Source organism: Lampetra fluviatilis, unplaced genomic scaffold (genome assembly GCF_964198595.1).
Source record: "Lampetra fluviatilis unplaced genomic scaffold, kcLamFluv1.1 SCAFFOLD_404, whole genome shotgun sequence".
Lineage (NCBI taxonomy): Eukaryota > Metazoa > Chordata > Hyperoartia > Petromyzontiformes > Petromyzontidae > Lampetra > Lampetra fluviatilis.
In genome coordinates this window covers 28,687-42,270 of record NW_027621300.1, presented here as the reverse complement: position 1 = coordinate 42,270, position 13,584 = coordinate 28,687, and the positions used below count along the sequence as shown (strand labels likewise).

At 55.3% G+C, this 13,584-nt stretch overlaps 1 protein-coding gene across 3 annotated transcripts in view; it reads left to right on the top strand.

Annotated features, from left to right (window-relative positions):
- The window catches only part of ATG5 (autophagy related 5), a 33,647-nt gene that overhangs the window by 8,023 nt on the left and 12,040 nt on the right, over window positions 1-13,584 (top strand). For all 3 annotated transcript variants that reach the window (XM_078885408.1, XM_078885407.1, XM_078885409.1), the window contains exons 3-4: window positions 10,178-10,256; window positions 12,014-12,176. In XM_078885408.1, the coding sequence (XP_078741534.1) occupies window positions 10,178-10,256; window positions 12,014-12,176 (242 nt within the window). The remainder of the gene's footprint in view (window positions 1-10,177; window positions 10,257-12,013; window positions 12,177-13,584) is intronic.

Here is a 13,584-nt window from a genome sequence, read left to right as displayed (position 1 = left end):
ACTCACCACTCACTCACTCACCACTCACTCACTCACTCACCCACGTGGTGAGGAGGTGCATGGTGAGGAGGTGTGGGTGGAGAGCGATGGCACCGCACTCAAGTGGTAACTCACTCACCACTCACTCACTCAGCCACTCACTCACTCAGCCACTCACTCAGTCAGTCAGTCAGTCACTCACTCACTCACCACTCACTCAGCCACTCACCACTCACTCAGCCACTCACCACTCACTCACCCACGTGGTGAGGAGGTGCATGGTGAGGAGGTGTGGGTGGAGAGCGATGGCACCGCACTCAAGTGGTAACTCACTCACCACTCACTCACTCAGCCACTCACTCACTCAGCCACTCACTCAGTCAGTCAGTCAGTCACTCACTCACTCAGCCACTCACTCACTCAGCCACTCAGCCACTCACTCAGCCACTCACTCACTCACTCACCCTCGTGGTGAGGAGGTGCAGGGTGAGGAGGTGTGGGTGGAGAGCGATGGGACCGCACTCAAGTGGTAACTCACTCACCACTCACTCACTCAGCCACTCACTCACTCAGCCACTCACTCAGTCAGTCACTCACTCACTCAGCCACTCACTCACTCAGCCACTCAGCCACTCACTCAGCCACTCACTCACTCACTCACCCTCGTGGTGAGGAGGTGCAGGGTGAGGAGGTGTGGGTGGAGAGCGATGGGACCGCACTCAAGTGGTAACTCACTCACTCACCACTCACTCAGTCAGTCAGTCAGTCACTCACTCATTCACTCACCCACTCACTCACACACTCAGTCACTCACTCAATCATTCACTCACTCACTCAGCCACCCACTCACTCACTCACTCACCCCCGTGGTGAGGAGGTGCATGGTGAGGAGGTGTGGGTGGAGAGCGATGGCACCGCACTGAAGTGGTAACTCACTCACCACTCACTCACTCAGCCACTCACTCACTCACTCAGTCAGTCAGTCACTCACTCAGCCACTCACTCACTCACTCAGTCAGTCAGTCACTCACTCACCCACTCAGTCACTCACTCAATCATTCACTCACTCACTCAGCCACTCACTCACTCACTCACCCACGTGGTGAGGAGGTGCATGGTGAGGAGGTGTGGGTAGAGAGCGATGGCACCGCACTCAAGTGGTAACTCACTCACCACTCACTCACCACTCACTCACTCACTCAGTCAGTCCGTCAGTCACTCATTCAGTCAGTCACTCACTCACTCAGCCAATCACTCACTCAGCCACTCACTCGCTCAGCCACTCACTCACTCACCACTCACCACTCACTCACCGACGTGGTGAGGAGGTGCATGGTGAGGAGGTGTGGGTGGAGAGCGATGGCACCGGACTCAAGTGGTAACTCACTCACCACTCACTCACCACACTCACTCACCACTCACTCACCTACTCACTCAGCCACTCACCACTCACCACTCACTCACCACTCACTCACTCACCACTCACTCACTCACTCACCCTCGTGGTGAGGAGGTGCATGGTGAGGAGGTGTGGGTGGAGAGCGATGGCACCGCACTCAAGTGGTAACTCACTCACCACTCACTCACTCACTCAGTCAGTCCGTCAGTCACTCACTCACCCACTCAGCCACTCAGTCAGTCAGTCAGTCACTCACTCACACACTCAGTCACTCACTCACCCACTCACCCACTCACTCACTCACCACTCACTCAGCCACTCACCACTCACTCACTCACCCACCCACCCACTCACCACTCACTCACCACTCACTCACTCACCACTCACTCACTCACTCACCCACGTGGTGAGGAGGTGCATGGTGAGGAGGTGTGGGTGGAGAGCGATGGGACCGCACTCAAGTGGTAACTCACTCACCACTCACTCACCACTCACTCAGCCACTCACTCACTCACCCACTCAGCCACTCAGTCAGTCAGTCACTCACTCACACACTCAGTCACTCAGCCACTCACTCACTCACTCAGCCACTCATTCAGTCAGTCACTCACTCACTCATTCACTCACCCACTCACTCACACACTCAGTCACTCACTCACACACTCAGTCACTCAGCCACTCACTCACTCACTCAGCCACTCATTCAGTCAGTCACTCACTCACTCATTCACTCACCCACTCACTCACACACTCAGTCACTCACTCAGCCACTCACTCACACACTCAGTCACTCACTCACTCAGCCACTCACTCACTCACCCACGTGGTGAGGAGGTGCATGGTGAGGAGGTGTGGGTGGAGAGCGATGGCACCGCACTCAAGTGGTAACTCACTCACTCACCACTCACTCAGTCAGTCAGTCACTCACTCACTCAGCCACTCAGTCAGTCAGTCACTCACTCACACACTCAGTCACTCACTCAATCATTCACTCAGTCACTCACTCAGCCACTCACTCACTCAGCCACTCACTCAGTCAGTCCGTCAGTCACTCACTCACACACTCAGTCACTCACTCAATCATTCACTCACTCACTCAGCCACCCACTCACTCACTCACCCTCGTGGTGAGGAGGTGCATGGTGAGGAGGTGTGGGTGGAGAGCGATGGGACCGCACTCAAGTGGTAACTCACTCACCACTCACTCACCACTCACTCACTCAGTCAGTCCGTCAGTCACTCACTCACTCACCCACTCAGCCACTCAGTCAGTCAGTCAGTCACTCACACACTCAGTCACTCACTCACTCAGCCACTCACTCACACACTCAGTCACTCAGTCACTCAGCCACTCAGCCACTCACTCACTCACTCAGCCACTCAGTCAGTCAGTCACTCACTCACTCATTCACTCACCCACTCACTCACACACTCAGTCAGTCAGTCACTCAGTCACTCACCACTCACTCACCACTCACTCACTCAGCCACTCAGCCACTCACTCACTCACACACTCAGTCACTCACTCACTCAGCTACTCACTCAGTCAGTCAGTCAGTCACTCACTCAGCCACTCACTCACTCATTCACCACTCACTCATTCACTCACCCACTCACTCACACACTCAGTCAGTCAGTCACTCAGTCACTCACCACTCACTCACCACTCACTCACTCACTCAGCCACTCACTCACTCACACACTCAGTCACTCACTCACTCAGCTACTCACTCAGTCAGTCAGTCAGTCACTCACTCAGCCACTCACTCACTTATTCACCACTCACTCAGTCACTCAGCCACTCACTCACTCACTCACACACTCAGTCACTCACTCACTCAGCCACTCAGTCAGTCAGTCACTCACTCAGCCACTCACTCACTCACTCACCCTCGTGGTGAGGAGGTGCATGGTGAGGAGGTGTGGGTGGAGAGCGATGGCACCGCACTCAAGTGGTAACTCACTCACCACTCAGTCACTCACTCACCACTAACTCACTCAGTCAGTCACTCACTCACTCAGCCACTCAGCCACTCACTCACTCAGTCAGTCACTCACCCACCCACTCACTCACACACTCAGTCAGTCAGTCACTCACCACTCACTCACTCAGCCACTTAGCCACTCAGTCAGTCACTCACTCATTCACTCACCCACTCACCCACTCACCCACTCACACAGCCGCTCACTCACCCACTCAGTCAGTCAGTCACTCACTCACTCACTCAGCCACTCAGTCAGTCAGTCACTCACTCACTCAGCCACTCACTCACTCAGCCACTCACTCACTCAGCCACTCACTCACTCACTCACTCACCCTCGTGGTGAGGAGGTGCATGGTGAGGAGGTGTGGGTGGAGAGCGATGGCACCGCACTCAAGTGGTAACTCACCACTCACTCACTCAGTCACTCACTCAGTCAGTCCGTCAGTCACTCACACACTCAGTCACTCAGCCACTCACTCACTCACTCAGCCACTCACTCACTCAGTCAGTCACTCACTCACTCAGCCACTCACTCAGTCAGTCAGTCACTCACTCACACACTCAGTCACTCAGCCACTCAGCCACTCAGCCACTCACTCACTCACTCAGCCACTCATTCAGTCAGTCACTCACTCATTCACTCACCCACTCACTCACACACTCAGTCAGTCACTCAGTCACTCACCACTCACTCACCACTCACTCACTCAGCCACTCAGCCACTCACTCACTCACACACTCAGTCACTCACTCACTCAGCCACTCACTCAGTCAGTCAGTCAGTCACTCACTCAGCCACTCACTCACTCACTCACCCTCGTGGTGAGGAGGTGCATGGTGAGGAGGTGTGGGTGGAGAGCGATGGCACCGCACTCAAGTGGTAACTCACTCACCACTCACTCACCACTCACTCACTCACTCAACCACTCACTCAGTCAGTCCGTCAGTCACTCACTCACACACTCAGTCACTCAGCCACTCAGCCACTCAGCCACTCACTCACTCAGCCACTCAGTCAGTCAGTCACTCACTCACTCATTCACTCACCCACTCACTCACACACTCAGTCAGTCAGTCACTCAGTCACTCACCACTCACTCACCACTCACTCACTCAGCCACTCAGCCACTCACTCACTCACACACTCAGTCACTCACTCACTCAGCCACTCAGTCAGTCAGTCACTCACTCATTCACTCACCCACTCACTCACACACTCAGTCAGTCAGTCACTCAGTCACTCACCACTCACTCACCACTCACTCACTCAGCCACTCAGCCACTCACTCACTCACACACTCAGTCACTCACTCACTCAGCTACTCACTCAGTCAGTCAGTCAGTCACTCACTCAGCCACTCACTCACTCATTCACCACTCACTCAGTCACTCAGCCACTCACTCACTCACTCACACACTCAGTCACTCACTCACTCAGCCACTCACTCAGTCAGTCAGTCACTCACTCAGCCACTCACTCACTCACCCTCGTGGTGAGGAGGTGCATGGTGAGGAGGTGTGGGTGGAGAGCGATGGCACCGCACTCAAGTGGTAACTCACTCACCACTCAGTCACTCACTCACCACTAACTCACTCAGTCAGTCACTCACTCACTCAGCCACTCAGCCACTCACTCAGTCAGTCACTCACCCACCCACTCACTCACACACTCAGTCAGTCAGTCACTCACCACTCACTCACTCAGCCACTTAGCCACTCAGTCAGTCACTCACTCATTCACTCACCCACTCACCCACTCACCCACTCACACAGCTGCTCACTCACCCACTCAGTCAGTCACTCACTCACTCACTCACCCACTCAGCCACTCAGTCAGTCAGTCACTCACTCACTCAGCCACTCACTCACTCAGCCACTCACTCACTCAGCCACTCACTCACTCACCACTCACTCACTCACTCACCCTCGTGGTGAGGAGGTGCATGGTGAGGAGGTGTGGGTGGAGAGCGATGGCACCGCACTCAAGTGGTAACTCACCACTCACTCACTCAGTCACTCACTCAGTCAGTCCGTCAGTCACTCACACACTCAGTCACTCACTCAGTCAGTCAGTCACTCACTCACTCAGCCACTCACTCAGTCACTCACTCACACACTCAGTCACTCAGCCACTCAGCCACTCAGCCACTCACTCACTCACTCAGCCACTCATTCAGTCAGTCACTCACTCATTCACTCACCCACTCACTCACACACTCAGTCAGTCACTCAGTCACTCACCACTCACTCACCACTCACTCACTCAGCCACTCAGCCACTCACTCACTCACACACTCAGTCGCTCACTCACTCAGCCACTCACTCAGTCAGTCACTCACTCAGCCACTCACTCACTCACCCTCGTGGTGAGGAGGTGCATGGTGAGGAGGTGTGGGTGGAGAGCGATGGCACCGCACTCAAGTGGTAACTCACTCACCACTCACTCACCACTCACTCAGTCAGTCCGTCAGTCACTCACTCACTCACCCACTCAGCCACTCAGTCAGTCAGTCAGTCACTCACACACTCAGTCACTCACTCACTCAGCCACTCACTCACACACTCAGTCACTCAGTCACTCAGCCACTCAGCCACTCACTCACTCACTCAGCCACTCAGTCAGTCAGTCACTCACTCACTCATTCACTCACCCACTCACTCACACACTCAGTCAGTCAGTCACTCAGTCACTCACCACTCACTCACCACTCACTCACTCAGCCACTCAGCCACTCACTCACTCACACACTCAGTCACTCACTCACTCAGCCACTCAGTCAGTCAGTCAGTCACTCACTCATTCACTCACCCACTCACTCACACACTCAGTCAGTCACTCAGTCACTCACCACTCACTCACCACTCACTCACTCAGCCACTCAGCCACTCACTCACTCACACACTCAGTCACTCACTCACTCAGCTACTCACTCAGTCAGTCAGTCACTCACTCAGCCACTCACTCACTCATTCACCACTCACTCAGTCACTCAGCCACTCACTCACTCACACACTCAGTCACTCACTCACTCAGCCACTCACTCAGTCAGTCAGTCAGTCACTCACTCAGCCACTCACTCACTCACTCACCCTCGTGGTGAGGAGGTGCATGGTGAGGAGGTGTGGGTGGAGAGCGATGGCACCGCACTCAAGTGGTAACTCACTCACCACTCAGTCACTCACTCACCACTAACTCACTCAGTCAGTCACTCACTCACTCAGCCACTCAGCCACTCACTCAGTCAGTCACTCACCCACCCACTCACTCACACACTCAGTCAGTCAGTCACTCACCACTCACTCACTCAGCCACTTAGCCACTCAGTCAGTCACTCACTCATTCACTCACCCACTCACCCACTCACCCACTCACACAGCCGCTCACTCACCCACTCAGTCAGTCAGTCACTCACTCACTCACTCACTCACCCACTCAGCCACTCAGTCAGTCAGTCACTCACTTACTCAGCCACTCACTCACTCAGCCACTCACTCAGCCACTCACTCACTCACCACTCACTCACTCACTCACCCTCGTGGTGAGGAGGTGCATGGTGAGGAGGTGTGGGTGGAGAGCGATGGCACCGCACTCAAGTGGTAACTCACCACTCACTCACTCAGTCACTCACTCAGTCAGTCCGTCAGTCACTCACTCACACACTCAGTCACTCAGCCACTCAGCCACTCACTCACTCACTCAGCCACTCAGTCAGTCAGTCACTCACTCAGCCACTCACTCAGTCAGTCACTCACTCACACACTCAGTCACTCAGCCACTCAGCCACTCAGCCACTCACTCACTCACTCAGCCACTCAGTCAGTCAGTCACTCACTCACTCATTCACTCACCCACTCACTCACACACTCAGTCAGTCAGTCACTCAGTCACTCACCACTCACTCACTCAGCCACTCAGCCACTCACTCACTCACACACTCAGTCACTCACTCACTCAGCTACTCACTCAGTCAGTCAGTCAGTCACTCACTCAGCCACTCACTCACTCATTCACCACTCACTCAGTCACTCAGCCACTCACTCACTCACTCACACACTCAGTCACTCACTCACTCAGCCACTCACTCAGTCAGTCAGTCAGTCACTCACTCAGCCACTCACTCACTCACTCACCCTCGTGGTGAGGAGGTGCATGGTGAGGAGGTGTGGGTGGAGAGCGATGGCACCGCACTCAAGTGGTAACTCACTCACCACTCAGTCACTCACTCACCACTAACTCACTCAGTCAGTCACTCACTCACTCAGCCACTCAGCCACTCACTCAGTCAGTCACTCACCCACCCACTCACTCACACACTCAGTCAGTCACTCACCACTCACTCACTCAGCCACTTAGCCACTCAGTCAGTCACTCACTCATTCACTCACCCACTCACCCACTCACCCACTCACACAGCCGCTCACTCACCCACTCAGTCAGTCAGTCACTCACTCACTCACTCACCCACTCAGCCACTCAGTCAGTCAGTCACTCACTCACTCAGCCACTCACTCACTCAGCCACTCACTCACTCAGCCACTCACTCACTCACCACTCACTCACTCACTCACCCTCGTGGTGAGGAGGTGCATGGTGAGGAGGTGTGGGTGGAGAGCGATGGCACCGCACTCAAGTGGTAACTCACCACTCACTCACTCAGTCACTCACTCAGTCAGTCCGTCAGTCACTCACTCACACACTCAGTCACTCAGCCACTCAGCCACTCACTCACTCACTCAGCCACTCACTCAGTCAGTCACTCACTCACTCAGCCACTCACTCAGTCAGTCACTCACTCACACACTCAGTCACTCAGCCACTCAGCCACTCAGCCACTCACTCACTCACTCAGCCACTCATTCAGTCAGTCACTCACTCATTCACTCACCCACTCACTCACACACTCAGTCAGTCACTCAGTCACTCACCACTCACTCACCACTCACTCACTCAGCCACTCAGCCACTCACTCACTCACACACTCAGTCGCTCACTCACTCAGCCACTCACTCAGTCAGTCAGTCACTCACTCAACCACTCACTCACTCACCCTCGTGGTGAGGAGGTGCATGGTGAGGAGGTGTGGGTGGAGAGCGATGGCACCGCACTCAAGTGGTAACTCACTCACCACTCACTCACCACTCACTCACTCACTCAACCACTCAGTCAGTCCGTCAGTCACTCACTCACACACTCAGTCACTCAGCCACTCAGCCACTCAGCCACTCACTCACTCACTCAGCCACTCAGTCAGTCAGTCACTCACTCACTCATTCACTCACCCACTCACTCACACACTCAGTCAGTCAGTCACTCAGTCACTCACCACTCACTCACCACTCACTCACTCAGCCACTCAGCCACTCACTCACTCACACACTCAGTCACTCACTCACTCAGCCACTCAGTCAGTCAGTCACTCACTCACTCATTCACTCACCCACTCACTCACACACTCAGTCAGTCAGTCACTCAGTCACTCACCACTCACTCACCACTCACTCACTCAGCCACTCAGCCACTCACTCACTCACACACTCAGTCACTCACTCACTCAGCTACTCACTCAGTCAGTCAGTCAGTCACTCACTCAGCCACTCACTCACTCATTCACCACTCACTCAGTCACTCAGCCACTCACTCACTCACTCACACACTCAGTCACTCACTCACTCAGCCACTCACTCAGTCAGTCAGTCAGTCACTCACTCAGCCACTCACTCACTCACTCACCCTCGTGGTGAGGAGGTGCATGGTGAGGAGGTGTGGGTGGAGAGCGATGGCACCGCACTCAAGTGGTAACTCACTCACCACTCACTCACCACACTCACTCACCACTCACTCACCTACTCACTCAGCCACTCACCCACCCACTCACCCACCCACTCACTCAGTCAGTCACTCACTCACCACACACTCACTCACCACTCACCCACTCACTCACTCACCCACCCACTCACCCACCCACTCACTCAGTCAGTCACTCACTCAGCCACTCACTCAGTCAGTCAGTCAGTCACTCACCACTCACTCAGCCACTCACCCACTCACTCACCACTCGCTCACCACTCATTCACTTAGACACTCACTTAGTCACTCAGTCAGTCACTCACTCACCCACTCACTCACTCAGCCACTCACTCACCTACTCACTCAGTCACTCAGTCACTAACCACTCACTCATCCACTCACTCAGTCAGTCACTCAGTCACTCACACACTCATACACTCACTCACCACTAACTCACTCAAATGCTCACCCACTCACTCGCTCACCACTCACCACTCAGCCACTCAGCCACTCACTCACCTACTCACTCAGTCAGTCACTCAGTCACTCACCACTCACTCAGCCACTTAGTCAGTCACTCAGTCACTCACCTACTCACTCGCTCACCACTCGCTCACTCACTCACCCACTCACTCACCACTCACTCACCACTCACTCACCACTCACTCACTCACCACTCACCCACCACGCACTCGCTCACCACTCACTCACTCATACACTCACTCACTCACCACACACTCACCCACTCACTCACCCACTCATCCACTCACCCACTCACTCACACACTCACTCACACACTCACTCACACACTCACTCACTCACGCACTCACTCCCTCACTCACCACTCGCTCACCACTCACCCACTCACTCACCCACTCACACACTCACTCACACACTCACTCACCCACCCACTCACTCTCTCACCCACTCGCTCACCTACTCGGGGGAGCTTTGTCTGTGTGTGTCTGACAGCACTTGTCCCTACAGCCTGTGTGAGCTACCTGGGGGTGCTTTGTCTGTGTGTAGGCAGTACCCTATTGGCCTGCTGTACGACCTCCATAACACCAACTTCACGTTACCATGGCAGCTCACAGTCCATCTGAAGGTATTAGTTGCAGTACCACCTCACCACCCGTACCCCTCACCCACTCAGCCACCCACTCAGCCACCCACTCAGCCACCCACTCAGCCACCCACTCAGCCACCCACTCAGCCACCCACTCAGCCACCCACTCACTCACTCACCCACTCACCCACCCACCCACCCACTCACCCACCCACCCACTCACCCACTCACCCACCCACCCAACCACTCACACACTCACCCACTCAGCCACCCACTCAGCCACCCACTCACCCACTCAGCCACTCACCCACCCACTCACTCACTCACTCACTCACCCACCCACTCAGCCACCCACTCACTCACTCACCCACTCAGCCACCCACTCACCCACCCACTCACTCACCCACCCACTCACTCACTCACCCACCCACCCACTCACCCACTCAGCCACCCACTCAGCCACCCACTCACTCACTCATACACTCACTCACCCACTCACCCACTCAGCCACCCAGCCACTCACCCACTCACTCACCCACCCACCCACTCACCCACTCACTCACCCACTCAGCCACAAACTCAGCCACTCACCCACTCACCCACCCACCCACCCACTCACTCACCCACCCACTCAGCCACCCACTCACTCACTCACCCACTCACCCACCCACCCACTCACTCACTCACCCACCCACCCACCCACCCACTCACCCACCCACCCACTCACCCACTCACCCACCCACCCACCCACCCACTCACTCACTCACTCACCCACTCAGCCACCCACTCAGCCACCCACTCACCCACTCAGCCACTCACCCACCCACTCACTCACTCACCCACCCACTCAGCCACCCACTCACTCACTCACCCACTCAGCCACCCACTCACCCACCCACCCACTCACCCACCCACTCACTCACTCACTCACTCACCCACCCACTCACCCACCCACCCACTCACCCACTCACCCACCCACCCACCCACTCACTCACTCACCCACTCAGCCACCCACTCAGCCACCCACTCACTCACTCACTCACTCACCTACTCACCCACTCACCCACCCACCCACTCACCCACTCACTCACTCACTCACCAACTCAGCCACCCACTCAGCCACTCACCCACTCACCCACCCACCCACCCACTCACTCACCCACCCACTCAGCCACCCACTCACTCACTCACCCACTCAGCCACCCACTCACCCACCCACCCACTCACTCACTCACCCACCCACCCACCCACCCACCCACCCACCCACCCACCCACTCACCCACCCACCCACCCACTCACCCACCCACTCACTCACTCACCCACTCAGCCACCCACTCAGCCACCCACTCACCCACTCAGCCACTCACCCACCCACTCACTCACTCACCCACTCAGCCACCCACTCACCCACCCACCCACTCACTCACTCACCCACTCAGCCACCCACTCAGCCACCCACTCACCCACTCAGCCACTCACCCACCCACCCACCCACTCAGCCACCCACTCACCCACCCACTCACTCACTCACTCACCCACCCACTCACCCACCCACCCACTCACCCACTCACCCACTCAGCCACTCACCCACCCACTCACTCACTCACCCACTCAGCCACCCACTCACCCACTCAGCCACTCACTCACCCACTCAGCCACCCAGCCACTCACCCACTCACCCACTCACTCAGCCACCCACTCACTCACCCACTCACCCACCCACCCACCCACTCACTCACCCACCCACCCACCCACCCACTCACCCACCCACTCACCCACCCACTCACCCTCCCTAGGGGTTCCCACGGGGTGAACTTCTAGAGGGACCCTCCCGGGAGGCCATGGAGGCTCTCTTCATGTCCGCCCTGAAAGAGGCCGATTGCCTGAAACATCGCGGACACCTGATGGGCGAACTGCAGCGCAAGGAGCACAAACAGCTGTGGCTGGGCCTCCTCAACGGTGACACTCACCTACCTACTCACCTACTCACCTACTCACCTACTCACCTACTCACTCACCTACCTACTCACCTACTCACCTACTCACCTACTCACTCATCTACCTACTCACCTACTCACCTACTCACCTACCTACTCACCTACTCACCTACCTACTCACCTACTCACCTACTCACTCATCTACCTACTCACCTACTCACCTACTCACCTACTCACCTACTCACCTACCTACTCACCTACTCACCTACTCACCTACCTACTCACCTATTCCCCTACTCACCTACTCATCTACCTACTCATCTACCTACTCACTCACCTACTCACCTACTCACTCACCTACTCACTCACACACTCACCTACTCACCTACCTACTCACCTACTCACCTACTCACCTACCTACTCACCTACTCACCTACTCACCTACCTACTCACCTACTCACTCACCCACTCACCTACTCACCCACACACTCACCTACTCACCTACTCACCTACTCACCTACATACTCACCTACTCACCTACTCACCTACCTACTCACCTACTCACCTACTCACCTACCTACTCACCTACTCACCTACTCACCTACCTACTCACCTACTCACCTACTCACCTACCTACTCACCTACTCACCTACTCACCTACCTACTCACCTACTCACTCACCCACTCACCTACTCACCCACACACTCACCTACTCACCTACTCACCTACTCACCTACCTACTCACCTACTCACCTACCTACTCACCTACTCAGCTACCTACTCACCTACTCACCTACTCACCTACCTACTCACCTACTCAGTTACTCACCTACTCACCTACCTACTCACCTACTCACCTACTCACCTACTCACCTACCTACTCATCTACTCACCTACTCACCTACTCACCTACCTACTCACCTACCTACTCACCTACTCACCTACCTACTCATCTACCTACTCACCTACTCACCTACTCACCTACCTACTCACCTACCTACTCACCTACTCACCCACTCACCTACTCACCTACTCACCTACCTACTCACCTACTCACCTACTCACCTACCTACTCACCTACTCACCTACTCACCTACTCACCTACCTACTCACCTACTCACCTACTCACCTACCTACTCACCTACCTACTCACCTACTCACCTACTCACCTACCTACTCACCTACTCACTCACCCACTCACCTACTCACCCACACACTCACCTACTCACTCACCCACTCACCTACTCACCCACACACTCACCTACTCACCTACTCACCTACCTACTCATCTACCTACTCACCTACTCACCCACTCACCTACTCACCTACTCACCTACCTACTCATCTACCTACTCACCTACTCACCTACTCACCTACCTACTCATCTACCTACTCACCTACTCACCTACTCACCTACCTACTCACCTATT